The following is a 16,397-nucleotide window of genomic DNA, read 5'->3' as shown; positions in this document are numbered from 1 at the left end:
TGACAGCAATCTGACAGTCATGTAGGTTTGCTCTGATAATACATAACAAGGAATACAAAAATGAGGTGTGTGTATGTGTGTGAGTGTTCTGTTAGTTATGCTCTACTGAAATGAATTAACTGCAGTTTATTTAAATCTACACCTTATTCATAACACCACTGGCTTGACTTTTTCTTCCAGTACAAGCATTAACGCATTTTATATAGTGGATTAATTGAATTGTCAAATTGTCAACCATCCATCTTGCACGAATGATCACCGCTTACCGTTCTTACAGCATAGAGTGCAAATGCGGTTATTGCAAGTTATTTTAGCGTTGGGGGGGGGGCAGGTGTCAGCCTATCAGGAGTTCTGCCACACGGACCACAGGGTCCCCAGGGTGATGCTGTACGCCAGCACGGCCACCAGGTAGACGCGGAACAGCAGCACGTCCAGGACGTAGCCCACCTGCAGCCACTCCCTGGCGATGGCCCGGCACTCGTCCCGCCTGTCCAGGAACTGGCGGATGGAGGAGATCTCCCGCAGGATGCTGTCCAGGACGGGGACGCCGTCCCGGCCGGAGAGGCCCATGCCCAGCCCCCTCTCCGTGTCCTTTGTGCTTTCACAGCTGCGGTGATTGCATCTGACTAGGAGGAGGGGGGTGGCATAGAAGGACACACAAGAAAGAAGAGAGGCTTTGGCCTTTGTGTTCAAAAATCATCATCATGGTAATTATGAATTTAATTTATATAGCGCCTTTCCAACCACCTATGAAATGTAGCACCCACTTGGCCAATGCATGGCAGTGATTTTGCATCAGAACCTCCTACAGTACAGTGTCCCTGTCATTGCACTGGGGGATTGGTTTTATTGCTTGGCCCAGAGGGAAAAATACCCAAGACCAAGGCCAAGTTAGATTCTGCTGCTGGCACACAGTCATATGCAATGTTTGGACCCCAGTCTCACTCAATGACATGGTTCCACATCAGTGTTTCCATTCAAAATCAATGTAAGTTAAGCACTTAGAGCTGATCGGTAGGAATGGAAGGAGCAAACTACAACAGATCATCTATCACATGACTGGAACCCAGTAGCAACCGGATTATATGTCACTGCACTGCCTTGGCAGGATGAGCCATTTAGCAGGCCCGATAGCATCGTGCTCTTAACAGTAAGGAAGTCCATAGCTGAACAGGAACTGAGCCACAATGTGCTGAAATGATTTATTTTAACCCCATACTCACCCATATTCATGTTGTTCTCCCTAAAGTGGGGCAGGTCAGATCCTCGGGACAGGACGGGACAGAACTGGCGCCGGCTCCGGATGCAGAGGAAGGCCGTGGCCCTCTCCAGAACCAGGTATTTGACCCACTCCGGGACCCGCGGCTGGAGGTCCTGCTTGTGAACCAGGCGGACGATCAGCACCGTCTCCGTCAAGCTGATCACCAGCAGGGCCATGCACACTACGAAGTAGACACCTGCAGCCAGAGCAGAGACAGCACAGATGGAGCGTTACAGCACCCTCTATGGGCAGGGACATGCAACTGACCCACGGTTCGTAAAATAACATTCAGTGAGCATATTCCAAACACACCACACTAAAGGGTTAGTTCTTGCCTGTGGCAGCTCAGGAGTTTGTTTGATAAAATATTGATAGGGTGGAAGAGACTGATTTATTTATTTATTTATTTATTTATTTATTTATTTATTTATTTATGCAGTACTGTAACCAGTTTTCAGCTGGGAATTCCCAATCAGTGCAACAGCTAAACATGTGACAGCTTACACAAGCTGAACGTCGGCAGGCAGATCAGCACAGACATGATCGATAATAGACCGCGGCGTACATCGCTACACTGGAGCCCAATAAGTTAGCAGGATGAGCTACCTGGCTGCCTATTTCTCCTCTTTTCTAATGGCCTGAGCTTGAGATGGATTTGACACAGTTAATGAGCCGTTCATGGCAGGCAGTACAATGGCATTCAATGAGCACATTAAGCACACACAAAACAGGATGATCTCGAGCCACAGTGAAGGCATGCCTATATGACCAATACCGTCTCACAATAAGAAGGTTGTTTTGGGAGCATCAACAGTGCTACTGCTGTCTGTGGGCCTTGAGAGGCCGATGAGACAGTCCAGAAGCCAGAAATATCTCTTTCTACCCAAAATGAGGTCAAATGTAAAATCTGATAATACCTTTGTGTCATTATTTCTAATGCGAGCGTGAGATGAGATCACAGACAATGTGATTCGAAAGGATAAGCCGCTGAAAGGAAATCTTTTGCTGCCACACAATTTTAATAGGAATCCGTTTTAAATGCCGCGATTGTGTCGCCGTGAATAAAGTCCCAATAACCCGGAACTTCAAAAGAGTGAGACCGAGCGAGATCAGAATTGGCTATTTTACAGTGTGAATGGTAAAGTAGCAAATTCTTCGGGCTTTACCGATGAGCGGGGTGCCGATGGCGGTGGCTGGCAGTGTGTCGGACACGATGATGAGGAAGACCGAGTAGCCCAGGAGCAGAGTGATCTTAAAGGAGACCCTCTCTCCACTGTCTGGGGGCAGGTAGAAACCCACTATGTCCATCACCATAAGGAATATGCTGGGCAGGAGGAGGTTGACTGTGTAGAACAAAGGTCTCCGTCGAATCACAACCTGGAAAACACATGTTAATGCTAATTATGTCCATTAATCGTTATATAGACATATACTCTGCTCTATGTTTGTCTGTGTGTATGAAAAAACTCTCATTAAGTGTGTGGCTACATTTGCTGACACACTCAAAAGGGACATAAGATATCAGCATCCAGACCAGCCTGTATTTAAATCCTTTTGTGTAATTATATATTTCAGAGTATTCTATTGAGTGAGTGCTTGTGTGTCTGTGAGTGAGTGTGTGTGTGTGTGTGTGTGTGTGTGTTCGATTTTAGCAGTCAACATAAAACATAAAATGAATATCAGTAATATCAAAGATGCAGCAAAAGTTATGAAAAGAACGTAGATTTGCTTTTTGAGCCTTGAAAAATGCAAAGGATACAGATTTTTGGGCATTTGAGGCAAAGTTGAACCTTCTTCTACAGCTCTCATTTTCATAGCGCTCATATCGGAGTTTTAACTGATGTGCGTTTGCTTATCTATTCCCCCGAAAGCGAGACGGAATCAGATGTTCGCCGAAGGGCTCGGAGGCGCTTACGTGGAACTTCATTTCCGCGTAGTGGTCGTTCCCGTCGACGCTGAAGGACTTGTACTTTGTCAGGACGTGCAACAGCTCCCACTCTCCCTGGTTCATGAAGACGCTCTTGTCCACCCGCACATCCTCTGGTGTTCTCATTAGGGAGATGTTAATGTCATTAACTACAGGGCAGGAGACAGAGGAGATCCATTACTGCACATTCATCACTGCGCACACAGGGGGTTTCAACTCCGCTTCGCCTCGGCCAGTTCCTACTCTTCACTAGCCTCTCAGAAACTCTGAGATTTTCACATCATAATATGATGCTTATTATTATTATTGTCGTTGTTCTGGTTATTATTACAGTATTGTTAAGTACCACTGTTAATAATAACATTATAATAATTATAATATCCACACAAAATGTAAAACCAGAAACATCTTCATAATCATCATTATATAATTATCCAAATGACAATACTAACATTAAATATCTAACTAAATGAAAATTTGTCAAGTGGAAAATATACTCCATAAACACAACCAACGTTCCCACAGAAAAGGTCGAAGTGCTCCCAGGAGTTAGGCTGAAGGACAGAAGGGGTTTGTGTGCCGGCGAGGGGGCAGTGCAATGGGACTGGCCTTACTGGTGTGCAGCCAGCTCTGGAAGGTGAGGCTGCAGTTCTGGACGTCGAAGGGGAAGTTGTAGATGTTCAGGCTGCAGGCCGTCACCACCTGGATGGGCTTGTAGTTCCGCACCAGCCCCCTGTTCCCCACGTACACATAGGGAATGTCCGGGGACTTCCCCACATCCACGCTGCAGAGAGCGCAGCAGTTAGAGATGCTAATGAAACGCATGGACTGTTCATATGTTCCATGGCTCAGTACTGCCATGTCAGTGTACTGTGTTAGCAGGTATAGTGTGAAACAGATAGTTGAGCTTTTGGAAGGCCAGGCTATGCCTCCCACATTTCCTATTGGTCCAGAGTTCTGGTGATGAAACTTCCTGTTAATCAATGGATATATCTTTCAGAGTATCTACACTAGCTTCCAGCATATTAGCTGCACACTAATGGAGTACATTACATTACTAATGTGGGTTGTTGTGATAAAAACATGGCACACGGTACTTACAATTCATTGATGAGTATATCTGGCACCCAGATGTTGGCGGTAGGGATGGACACTTGCTTGACATCATCAAAGTCTTCAGGGTTCCAGACAAGGAATTCATCAACCCATTGCTTTAATGGAAAATCCACATAAGTAACGAGTGTGCAGAAAAAATACAGAAAAAAATATATAATTTAAAAAATAATTTCCCTAGAAATACACAATTAAATGTATAATAATAATAATAATAATAATAATAATAATAAGATGTTTCGGAGCTGATAGAGGAAGCTTTTACTCCTGTTACATTGGATAAAATGAGGTCTGCTACTGATGCCTTGCAAAGCTGGAGTAGGTTTACTGACTTACCTGCCTGTACCACACATATGTAGTCAGAACCTGGTTCTTCTCATCCTGTATAAGAACAGAAGGAAAGGAGGAAAGTGCAACATGTACTTCCCAGTATCAGCGTAAATTCATGTTTAGCATTCATAGTCCTACAATACTGAATCTGAATTATGATCTGCCATGAAGGTAAATCAGATAATTAAATGACCAGCGTTCATTTGTTTTAGAATCAAATGTTTCTAGACTACGCACCACATTCAGAATGGAATACACCATAAGATCGATGGCCACCATGGTTGATTGTCGCCAGTCTCGTACGGGACGCACACCTTTCTTGTACCCAGCACTCAAATACTCAGCAAGGCGAACCAAAGTGGCATTGGCAAAACGTCCGGTGGGGTTTCCCATTTTCCTCACTAAAACACACACACACACACACACACAATGATATTTACTCAAGTAAGGTTGCTAATATTTTTCCAAAGACTGGAAATTATATAATGTAAGTACTACTGACTCAGCTAATAATTACATTTATTGTTATAATCATTGCTGTTGTTGCTGCTGCTGTTCGTCTCGTTATTAGTATAAGAAGTAATGATAAAGTTAAAAACTTGTGATATAATCAACGAAATACTCAATAGTCAGCCAAACAAAAAGTTAATCACATAAACACTAATGATACCCTTTTAACTGTTACCTGAATGTCTACAAGCACAGTGTTAGCTTGGTTACGTTCAAATAAATTTTCGCATCCAAAAACATCAGTTAGTGGAAACGTCGGTCTTACAGGCGAGTTTTTCTTCCCAGCACACATGATAGGACAGCGTTACTTGCCTGGATTGCAGCTACCCAAGCAGCCTCGCTCTGTGTCTACCAGAAGTAGACAGAGAACTGTCCAAAGTCCTGAAAACTTCATTTTGTGAAGAAAAAAAAACTCTTCTCAACGGCTCCCCGTAGTCAGTATTGGCGTGCTCTGTTGAGTATCTACATCGGACACCTCGTGCTTCATAAGAAAAGCAACAGATTCCAGTCTCTGGGCACAGCTGCATAAATTAATAAATTAAATAGCCCAGGCTTCTTGGCATGAAGCTTCTGTCTAAGAGCTGATGTCACCATGGTAGTGAAGGGTGTGTCCAAGGCGAGCGCGCTGAGTTAACGCACTTCAACGACATTGCCTCAAATCAAATCGTAATACCTGAATAGGTTACGAAACAAAGAAAAAAAAATTGCGATAGAAAAATGGTTTAAAAAAAAAATCTTTCGTTTCACGATAGTAAGACAATTCGCTCTAAAAATCCAAACCAATAAACAAGGGGGAAGCAAGGTTGGGGCGTATGAATGATGACGTATGAAATAAAGATGATGTATTGTAAAAGACACAGTTCTGGGAATCGCTTACGAAATAATGAGTTCTGAAGATCCGCTCACAATTTTCCTTGGATGCTGTTTGCTTTTTCCTTCACCGAAGTGCAGTGGGCCACTTGTCTGAGTATGATTAAACAATAGTAAAATATTTCTGTTACTGTATATAAAATGACCCTTACGATGGTATCAGATGAAGAGTTTCTATAAAATTAGTATTTTTTCCAAAACATTTGACATATTATTACTATATGTTTTATAGTATGTTATTTGCATTGAATGTTGACTTTTAATGAAAACTCTTTAAAATAATTACATTTTTAAGAGAATGACATTCTCAGAATTATGTAAGCATCGCACATCTGTGTGTGTAGGCTATTTGCTCAAAGCAGTAATATTTTATCTAGCTATGATACCTTAAAAGCAACAGTAAAGCGATACACACAACTCGTCATCAAACTGTTTAATTCGATATGCATTTAAAATACCACAGAAAATTAAGTCAATATTTTCCCCTTCTTTTTTGCAGCAATATAGACAAGTAATTAGGTTAAGAGTTTCCATCTGATAAGTGGGTGCATGAAAGACATATTTATCACATTTTACCATGACCCTTCAATACAATATCTGTCATGAATGTGTGCAGACGCATTTGAGATGGCAATAATATCTGAAGCCCAGCTCGCCCCACATTATCTCTAATTTCATTAAACTGAGATATAATACAGTGTGGTCAGAGGGTGGGAGTTGGTTAGGCTCTTGATTAACTCAGTCGATGCCTCTGACGTTTTTGTCAGGAAAATGTAACTGGAAATTGTTACGGAATTTAATTCCGTTTGTTTATTTCCTGACAGGGCATCTGCTTGTATGTAACAGAGACGCAGTCACCTGCTGAAAAGGTTCGAGTTATCTTACAGGATGTGATGTCTGTAATCTGATATTCTATTGCAAACCCCTGAAACGTCTGCATGAATGTGTTAATAGACATTAAAACATAGCATTCATTAGGCCTACTACACCTTTGCTGCCAAACTAAAACTAGTACTGTGCTTAAACTCGTGCTACAAACCAAGAACAACAGTATGTGGAGCATTAACATTGTTATGTAATTTTAATTACTTCGAATGAAAATAAATTATATGCATTTTCTGGTGCGCTTATTTCAGCTGCAATGTTTTTGTACATGAGTGAGTGACTGACGGTTTGTGGCATATCACTAGAGCTCCAAGTGTCAAATCACTATCCAAAATGTATTTATGCATTTAAATTCAGGCCAACTGTCCAATCCAATGATTAGTTATCAAGATGTGTGACAAAATGAAAAAAAAAAAAATCATACTCCATTTGAAATTAAATAAACACGAGCAAATTCTTGGAGTAATTTATGATGTAATATCACAAAGCAGTCATTCATAAAATAGACAGTGAGCTGCAGTACTGTCTCTATGTGCATCAGTGTAATGTGTTCCGGTATTATTATGAGCTAAAAATGAAAACAAAATTGTTACATGCAGTGCACAAAAGATGGAGGCAACTTGATGGGGCATTGGGACAGAGGGCCACCGTGCGTGACCAATATGAAAGAGGAATATAACACCAGGGGCAGCTAACTCGGTTCTTGGATATGCTGATGCCAGTACCTTGTACATCAGCATATCCAAGAGCTTCCCAGTGCAAATGCAGAACAGGTTATGTTTCTAGACAACAAACGGTTTCACAACTCAGTTCATGGTTGCTTCAGTCTTATTGGTGCAGGTTTTTTAAAAATTATTTTAGCATTTCAACCATTTAGATTGTTGCCACCATTTCATTTTAATTGTAATTTGGGGATTGTTCCATAATGTAATCAAAAACAGAAACCTAAGTAAAGATGAAATTACAGCACTTTTTGCACTTTAGCTTTGTCAAATATGCAGAAATATGTGCAGTCAAATAGACAGTGCTTGCCAAAAAAGTTTGAGTTCAGAATGAAATTGCATTATATTTCATCCTAGGGAACTGCACAGGAAATTTTTGAGATTCTGTAATACAGTCAGGTTCAGTTAAAGAGCACTGCTTGAATAAAAGATGCAATGCATTTAAACCAAAAATAAATAGTTTCTTGCAATGTAAAGATATAGTTACTCCTTGATGTTAAACTGGTAATGAATATTATAAAATGTGGGTTTTTCAATGTATAAAAACAAGGAGATTAATTCAGTTGGACAAGAAACTTTCCACAAGAACCAGGGCTAGCTAAATCTGGATAACAAAACTTTTAATTAGTTTATTGTGCCGGAACAGATAAGCTTGGAAATAAATGTTTATAATCCCTGAACCTTAATTCCATGAGAATGAGATAAGATTGTAAAGCCTTTGTCTGGCTTTTGTCAGTAGCCGAGGCATAAAGATCTACAATAATGGGAATTAAAGTAAGCTGTAAGAGAAAGTAATCGGTTTGATTAAGGTCTGAACCACGGCTCTTCAAAGAAAACTGGAGTGGCGATAAGGTCAAAAATCAAGCTTTCAAGATACAGTCAAAGGGATCCAGACTGAAGAAAGCGACCCGGTTTGCATGCAAAGCAGAGGAACTGCCTGCAGGTGTATATTTTCAACCGCTGGCCGGCAAAACCGAGCTTTTTCTTTCAAATGAAAACAATCCAGATGTGTTAGTGCCTGTTTTGTTCTTTTAACAGGTTGTTATCAGCAACTTTCTGAAGTCTGTGTGTGTGTATGTGTGTGTGTGTGTGTGTGTGTGAGTGCCTGTGTGTCTGTATGTGTGGGTGTGTGTGCGCCTATGTTTGTGTGTGTGTGCTTGTGTGTCTGTGTGTGTATATGTGTGCATAAGCTCAATGCATTGCTCATTTTGAGTGCCTTAACTCGTTCCTAGACTACTGTGCTCGCATTTAAAATCTGCTTTTTTGACACAGTTCCCTGATGGAGCTAAATGGCCAGCTGAAACAAGATCAGCAAACATCAGCCGCATTCAGGGAAAAAGCACATTTATATTGATTGTTTCCAGTGAGATGCATCTTTGACGGACCTGAATACTTTATTTTTTTTCAGCGGTACGGGAGAATCAATTTATCTGCACCAATTTGGCCTTCCAAGTGCTCGTTCGGCTACATCAAAGTGAAGAAAGGATCTTATTATACTATGGAATTGCAAACACAAAAACAATCTTGAATTTCACTGCCGAACCCATACAGTAAGTGCTGCACACATTTCCAAACGCCCTTGGAAATGCGGTGCATAAAGGAACAGAATGTTCCGTGTAGCGCTTTGACTTTGTAGCTGATGCAATTTCAGGCAATGTGTAATTTCTGAAGACAGAAACGCAGCTGGTGTGTTTGAGGGCTGGTCTAGCTCTGGTCCAAGAGGGATTAAGCACATGCATTTTCCAGCAAACTCAACCATGTTGAAACAAAAAGATTCCTCTATACAATAAAAAAAAACATATTCCATCCATCCATTATCTATACCCGCTAATCCTGGGCAGGGTCGCGGGCTACAAATTTTTTTTTTTATTTATTTGATGGTATGTACCCTGTGATTGATATGTTTACCATTACCTCTTTGAAGTGAAGTCCACACATGAAATAACTCTCACACTAAATAAGAGTCTAATATGCATTTGCTTAAAACATTTAAACATTTATTTCTACTGTAATAAATAGTGTACGAGTACCTTAAGCAAAGGCAGAGAAGTAATAAGGTGTAAGGCTTAATGAAACGGCAAACTGCTTTTTAGTTGGCACCCCTTAATCATTTCGCGTTATGAAAATCAATTCACAGTGTAAATTACAAAACCTTTTATCCTGCCTTTTTATTACAAAGATAAAAGCACTGCAAAGCAATAATTTCTCGCAAGCAATGGCACAAATGTTTAATTTCACTCTACATTATGTTTTCTATGCCAAGTTGTAGAACACATTATTCCTTACAGGAGTAAAGCATCTGCGACCCATAGTTATGTGGTTTCAATTTTCTCAGTAAAACCCATTGAATACTCAGACTTCTGTAATCTTATTTTTCCCCTTGCTACACACTGTGCTTGTGAGGACACTTCCCGCTGTGGTCTGTAGAATGTCATTGCAGACACTGTGAAATGTTGCCCGTGCCTGCAGTTTTAGGCTGAGCCCCAGTAGATCCACAGGGACAGCAGGGTGGTGGTGTAGACGAGCAGGATAAGCAGGTAGAGGCGGAAGAGGAGCTTGTCCACCTTGTAGCAGAGGGCCACCCAGTCCGACTGGGTGGAGCTGTCGCTCTCCTCCTGGAGCAGGTAGTACCTGAGGGACACCATTTCCTGGAGCACCTTCTCCAGCTGCAGGGTGCTTTCCTGGGGCTCGCAGAGAGAGAGGAAGTCCTCCTCTGGGGAGAAGTCCAGCTCAATGCCTGTAAACACAGGAAACAGGCAGGTCTGGAATGTTGGATCAACGAGTGAAATGTTTGTTCTACTTAAAATTCTTCAAAATTATTCTTCAACTGATCACATCTTCAAAAAAATCTTAATTTCACTCAACTAAGTTAAACTGAATTAAAGGAACCTATCGGTTTTTATTAAATTTGATTAAAATTAGTTGAGTCAAATAAAAATTTGTAGTGTAATGTGACCAGTTGAAGAAAAGTTATGAAGAATTTTAAGTTGATCCAACATTTCACTTTTTTCAGTATGAGAGAATGAAAGTCAGGGATCATGGGATGTTGCTTGGACAGAGCAAGCATTTATTTATTTGCTTAACAGATTCTTTTTCTCCTGACGTGGAGTGTCTTATCTACACCAATACAGGACAGAGAAGACAAGCAGACGCTCTCCACTGATGCACATCCCCTGGTGTGCAGGTGCTCCACAGTCCACCAGCTGTGCTGTCGTTGTGTTGGAACAGCTGGCAGGCTGCAGGTGTTCGACTGACAGACTGATGGGTGATGCTGTGCCCCGGTGGTATGTTCAGGATTCAACAGCACGCCACAGCGCACATCAGCACAACGGAACACTGTTTTATTGGGATGAGTTACCAAGCAGCCCACGCCAAGTTTATATTTCAGTCCTATACCGACAAAGCACTTACGGCAAAGCTGCTCTTAGCTTTCGGGGAGTCTACACACTCGACACATGAACAATTCGTTTTTTTTTTTTTTTTTTTCCATAAAGCATGTTTCTCACCGCCATACTGATCCATGTCTTCCAGAGTTTTGACAGAGGTGAAGGAGCTCTCGTTGAAGCTGTGGCTGGAGGAGCCGTATTTGTCCAGCAGACAGGCAGACACGGACATCTCCTTCACCGCCTCCTCGTTATGGTGCAGCAGCTTCACCACCAGGATCGACTTGGCCAGGCTGAGGATCAGGAGTGCCATGCAGACGGCAAAAAAAACGCCTAGGAGGACAATGACCAAAGGACAGTTCAGTCTGAATCGCAATGCTCAACGCTCTCTATCCTTTACACTGACGTATGGATTTCCCATTCACTCCGAATCACCATGTGTTTCCCATGAGCTATAAATCAAGCAAGAGTGACTTTCTTCTCTGTTTATGCCATATTTGTATGACATCTATATGACATGATATTTCTGTCTTAAGTGATGGGTGGAGGCTAAAATATTTTCAAACTACACACACACACATACACATGTAGGCACACACACACAGACTGTTTGCTTTTTGTCTAAAGGGTACCAGTGAAGCAGGTACTTCATTAAAATTCTGGAGCTGGCACACCAATAAGTGGAGTTTTTATGGCCGTTGCTGGGAGCTCGTCGGTCATGTTGACTCTGAAGACGGTGTAGCCCAGCAGGATGCTGGTCTTGAAGGTGATGCGGGTGCCGCTGTTCGGGGGCAGGTAGAAGCTAATCACGTCCACCACCATGAGGAAGATGCTGGGGATCAGCAGGCTCACCACGTACAGCAGGGGGCGGCGGCGAATCACCACCTAGGAGTCGAGAAAGAGACGCCTGAATAGACTTGTGGTTGCAAGTATGCTGTTATGTTTTTGCTATTGTTGTTTTTCTTGCTACTTATGTTAAATTGTTAATTGTTCTCCCTTTCTGGAATTGGGGCATTTGTTAATGTCAAGTCACTGTTGAACCACCCTCATTTGTTCAAGCCACACTGTAGATGAGGAGGTGTGTATACTTCCCTGAAAGACTTTCCGTGAACCAGGGATTACTCTAAACCATATGGACTTCACAGTAGTTCAGAGAAGTGAGGCCAATTAGAGGAAAGGTGTATGTCACTGACTGGTATAACTGGCAGACAGTGGGTACTGGGCACCTTGTGAATCAAAGGTAGACCCAAAGAATTCTGGCTGACTAAAACCTCACAATATCTCTGGTGGGACAAGTACATACATGAGGCACATCCTGTACTCATCCAAGAGATGAGTCAAGAACACCGCAGGGGTATCAAGGACAGCTGGCAAAATGTGTCAAGCATAACTGCAGCTTGATCCGGGTGTATAACATGGCATTACATGAGCTAATAGAGTTAGCTCTCAAATTACATGAAAAGCAAAAAAACCACCTTCTTTATCTTGTGAAATTAAAAATCTTAAATTGATACGCACAAAGAACAAATTCTTCAGTAGAGTGTGCCTCTTTGGAGCGCATTATACAATATGATATGCGTTTGTCCACGGCTGCGCCCCCCCACCCAATCTCCCTGTCATAAGGAGTGCTGTGTTACGCACGTTAAACTGGATCTGGGCGTAGTCCCCGCCCCCCAGGTGCAGCTGCTCGTATCGGGAGGGCACAGACAGAAGCTCCCACTCGCCGTCGTCCATGAACTCTCTCTTATCGCTGGAGATCTTTTCTGCGCTCCTCCACAAGGCCAAGTCCACCTCCTTAACTGGATGGGGTATTGGGATGGGGAGAGCAGAGGGGAGGGAGGAGGACAACGCAGTGTCAAAACACAGGTTTCTGTGGGTGTTTTTATCAGCACGTGTGTGTGCGCGTATGTGGATGCACGCGCATGATTCCATATGCGTGTGCATGAGTGTGTGTGCGTTTGCATATCTGTGGCCATTACGTAATGCACATGTGTCTCATTTCATGTGATGTGTGTGTGTGTGTGTGTCTGCATGTGCGTGCATGTCTGCCTAAATATGTGTGGAATTTTTGGCATGCAGATGTGCTTCAAAGTGTGTGTGTTTGTGTGTGTGTGTGTGCGTGTGTGTGTGCGTGCGTGTGTGTGTGTGTGCGGTGTGTGTGTGTGTGGTGTGTGTGTGTGTGTGTGTGTGTGTGGTGTGTTGTGTGTGTGTGTGCGTGTGTGCGTGCGTGTGTGTGTGCAGTATTCACCTGTGTGCAGCCAGCTGCGGAACGTGAGGGTGCAGTTTTGCCGGTCGAAGGGGAAGGCGTAGATCTCCAGGTCACAGGCTGACACCACCTGAATGGGCTTGTAGTTCTTCACTGTCCCAGAGGAGTTCACATAAATGTAAGGGATGTGTGGCGATCGGCCAACGTCCACGCTGAGGGGGGAGTCAGCAGAGAGCACCAGTCACACCCCTACTCCCACAGCCTTTCATTTTCTACTTTTCTTCTCTGCCGCAATTTCGAATGGCCAGTGGTAATGGTACGCCTGTCCCGTTACTGTACTGTCATATTAAATGTTACAACAAAAAACCCTAGCACAGGGGCTCTCCAACTTGATCCTTGGGACCCAATGTGTACGCTGCTTATTGTTCCTACCACAATTGCAACCTCTGTTAATTGTTCTCTTCCAGGCATGTTATTTTTCTGGCATAATGTGTCCCCTTTTAAAGTTGCATTATGTGAAGAAAAGAAATGCAACACGTGAATAATACGTTCCATATTAATACCCCAGGCACTTTTAATAAGTCTGATGCTTTCATTTCCTGGGTTGTGCTATATGACCAAGGATTACATTAGAAAGAAGATAAAATATTAAAGTGATTAAATAGGCTGATAGGTGACTAATCTGTGGGATTCTACTTGCTGAAAGTATGGACCTCTGGTCACTGAAACAAAACTATTTGTGAAAAATTAGTTACATGATAGCAAATTAGTCTTAAATTGTATTAGTACCTAGTACTAATCACATTTTCAACAGCCTTAATTAATCAAGAAATTGGCTGTAACAAAAACAAGCACCAGTGTGGGTCCCCAAGATCTCTGATCCTCTGAATTTCCAGCCAGGAGCCACTGCTTAACGCTGCATTAGTCCAGCCTAGCTGCACAGGTCTTGCACTAGAGACTTGTGCAACAGATCAGAAGTGCCTGAATAACCAATTATGTGATCAGGCTAGGAATACCCTGCCAATGAATACCCTTCTTATCTGGGCAATGCAATTAAAAAATAATGTGTTGTCCTGTGGAACTGCCATTCATAGTTAGTACTGGCATGGACAGAACTTACAACTGTGGGGCATATCACTGTATTAATGACAAGAGCCTCAGATGGAGTCCCATCAACCAGCCGTTTGACTGGCATGGGCACACCATCGGCACTCTCTCTTTAGTCACTAGGTTCGACAGCCGTGATTAAGGCACTGCTTGAAAAGGGCACTATGGTGCATGAGTGGTTTTATCATGTTTCACCCCAAGTGCATAATGTAAACATCAATTATAAAATGGAAGGCTCACAATTCGCTGATGACAATGTCGGGCACCCAGATGGCATCAGATGAGAGGGAGATCTCATTAATCCCATCGAACTCAGCCGGGTCCCAAACCAGAAACTCGTCTTTCCAGATCTGAAAATGAACCATACACGCGTGATGTGGCAGCCTGGTACTTAAATCTCACCATGAGACACACGGAGAGAGCAACCGAAACACAAAAATAAAATTAATATTCACCAACCTGGCGATACCACATACTTGTTGTCACTTTCTGTGTCTGCCCATCCTGTAAGAAAAGCCACAAGTTTTCAGGCAAAGTTTTCTTCAGCCATTAAGAATAACAATTCCCAAATATTTTAGCGTAGGGTATCCAAAGCAGTAAAGAAAAATATGCTATCTTGTAATGTGTTTTTGCAGCAATCAATTGTGTAATGTAGCCCAAAGACCCCCACAGATTATCTTTACCACTTCAAGCACGGACTGGAGGATCAAATCAATGTAGACCACTGTTGGGTCGGTCCAGTTCCAAACGGGCCGGACCCCGCAGTTGTAGTGACGGAGAAGAGTTCTAGTGAGCTGGTTCAGAGCAGATCTCCGGGGCTTTTCTGGAAAAAGCTCCACTTGAGGAACTAAAGTAGAGCACACGCAGAATTGTACAGGACTCACATTAAAGTCAACTTTTGGATTGTATACCATTCATAGATGACAAACAACCAACATTGGGATTAACAATTAGTACTGTCACAAATACAGATTTACATATTTCAAATGAATTATTATTATTATTATTTTGCAGCTGCAGTTGTAGTATGCCACTTAATAGACATCCTTATCCAGTGTTCCCCTGTATGTAAGAAGGCATGAGATAATGGGAGCACACCCAAAACAACGTTATATTCCATGCACAGTGGCCAATTTACACTTAAATGGATGTTACATCTGCACAGCTGAATACAACAATAACACAGTACCCACATTATGGCATTAGGAGAAAGAAAGAAAGCTTGCAAGATTAGCTTGTGTACATCTTGCTATATCAGCAAGAAACAGCCACCAATTGATAATTGATTTTTCTGTCTTTGAAATCAATTCCTCCCATTTGGTAGCGAAAACAACAAGTCAGTGAACAAGGCCACGAACCCGGTTAAGTTTTAAGTGGATGACTGTCCCAAGGGTGCACTACAGGTGGGCAGAGACTTACCTGAAAGGAGAAGAAGAAGAAGAGGGGAAAGAGAGGTCACTACTAACATGCTGAGGAAGACTGTTCCAGTTCTTGAATAAACTCTGGTATGTCCTGAACGCTGCTTTAACCAGAGAGGTGCTTCTGTTCGGTGTACTTTTTTAAAAACTGATATTATTTTATCTGCGTAAATGGTGATGTAGCAATCCTTTCCATCTTCTGCGAGGGTTAGGGGAAGTAGGCTTGTCTCTCTGGCGAGCGTAGAGTGATCTGCAGCGCTGAACTGTGGTGTCCTCCTGTATCGACTTTCCATTATGATGGTAAAATGATATTAGCCCGAAATGGGAAATGGATTGTGCCAATGGAGCATATTGTTGTTTGTTCTTTCCCTAATACGATAAACAAGCATTTGATGGTGGGGCGTTTATCTGTTCTCAAGAAACATAATGCTACAGGAAGGAGAACATAAATACAAATAATATATAATTTCCACCTTCACATATTAGCCTATATTTGATCCCCATTTGATTCCATATAAACACTGTTAGAGTTGAATTAACACTGAACATATGTTGGTATTAAATAAGAAGTGTAGGCCATTTTAGACCCTAACAGAGGTTCTCTGAGTAACTACTCAGAAAATACCGCTCAAGCGCACTGTTAGCCGACAGCTGTGTAAACGCAA

General features: G+C 42.3%; 2 protein-coding genes across 2 annotated transcripts; both read right to left on the bottom strand.

The window, feature by feature from the left end:
- Positions 1–230: 230 nt before the first annotated feature.
- On the bottom strand, positions 231–5,881 carry htr3a (5-hydroxytryptamine (serotonin) receptor 3A). The gene is made up of 9 exons (XM_064351018.1): positions 5,450–5,881; positions 4,869–5,028; positions 4,638–4,682; positions 4,290–4,399; positions 3,803–3,972; positions 3,177–3,337; positions 2,428–2,638; positions 1,224–1,457; positions 231–626 (listed from the first exon to the last, which is right to left on the bottom strand). Exons 1-9 carry the CDS (start codon positions 5,533–5,535, stop codon positions 343–345), a joined length of 1,461 nt encoding a protein of 486 aa, XP_064207088.1. The 5' UTR covers positions 5,536–5,881; the 3' UTR covers positions 231–342.
- A 3,763-nt stretch (positions 5,882–9,644) lies between these two features.
- htr3b (5-hydroxytryptamine (serotonin) receptor 3B) lies at positions 9,645–16,359 on the bottom strand. Its single transcript, XM_064351022.1, has 9 exons — positions 15,734–16,359; positions 14,998–15,161; positions 14,774–14,818; positions 14,555–14,664; positions 13,250–13,419; positions 12,643–12,800; positions 11,676–11,886; positions 11,125–11,334; positions 9,645–10,355 (listed from the first exon to the last, which is right to left on the bottom strand). The coding sequence occupies exons 1-9, from the start codon at positions 16,023–16,025 to the stop codon at positions 10,090–10,092; spliced, it is 1,626 nt and encodes a 541-aa protein (XP_064207092.1). The 5' UTR covers positions 16,026–16,359; the 3' UTR covers positions 9,645–10,089.
- Positions 16,360–16,397: the final 38 nt, after the last annotated feature.

Source organism: Anguilla rostrata, chromosome 9 (genome assembly GCF_018555375.3).
Source record: "Anguilla rostrata isolate EN2019 chromosome 9, ASM1855537v3, whole genome shotgun sequence".
Lineage (NCBI taxonomy): Eukaryota > Metazoa > Chordata > Actinopteri > Anguilliformes > Anguillidae > Anguilla > Anguilla rostrata.
The sequence above is the reverse complement of the archived record's forward strand: the minus strand, read 5'-3'. Positions and strand labels throughout refer to the sequence as shown.

Coding starts and splice junctions, on each gene's coding strand:
- htr3a (XM_064351018.1), bottom strand. CDS start 5,535: ATGAAGTTTTCAGGACTTTGGACAGTTCTCTGTCTACTTCTGGTAGAC. Junction 4,683..4,868: donor TGTATTCCATTCTGAATGTG/GTGCGTAGTCTA, acceptor GTTCTTATACAG/GATGAGAAGAACCAGGTTCT. Junction 627..1,223: donor GGAGAACAACATGAATATGG/GTGAGTATGGGG, acceptor CCCTCCTCCTAG/TCAGATGCAATCACCGCAGC.
- htr3b (XM_064351022.1), bottom strand. CDS start 16,025: ATGGAAAGTCGATACAGGAGGACACCACAGTTCAGCGCTGCAGATCAC. Junction 14,665..14,773: donor CAAGTATGTGGTATCGCCAG/GTTGGTGAATAT, acceptor GTTCATTTTCAG/ATCTGGAAAGACGAGTTTCT. Junction 12,801..13,249: donor CCGCAGCTGGCTGCACACAG/GTGAATACTGCA, acceptor TACCCCATCCAG/TTAAGGAGGTGGACTTGGCC.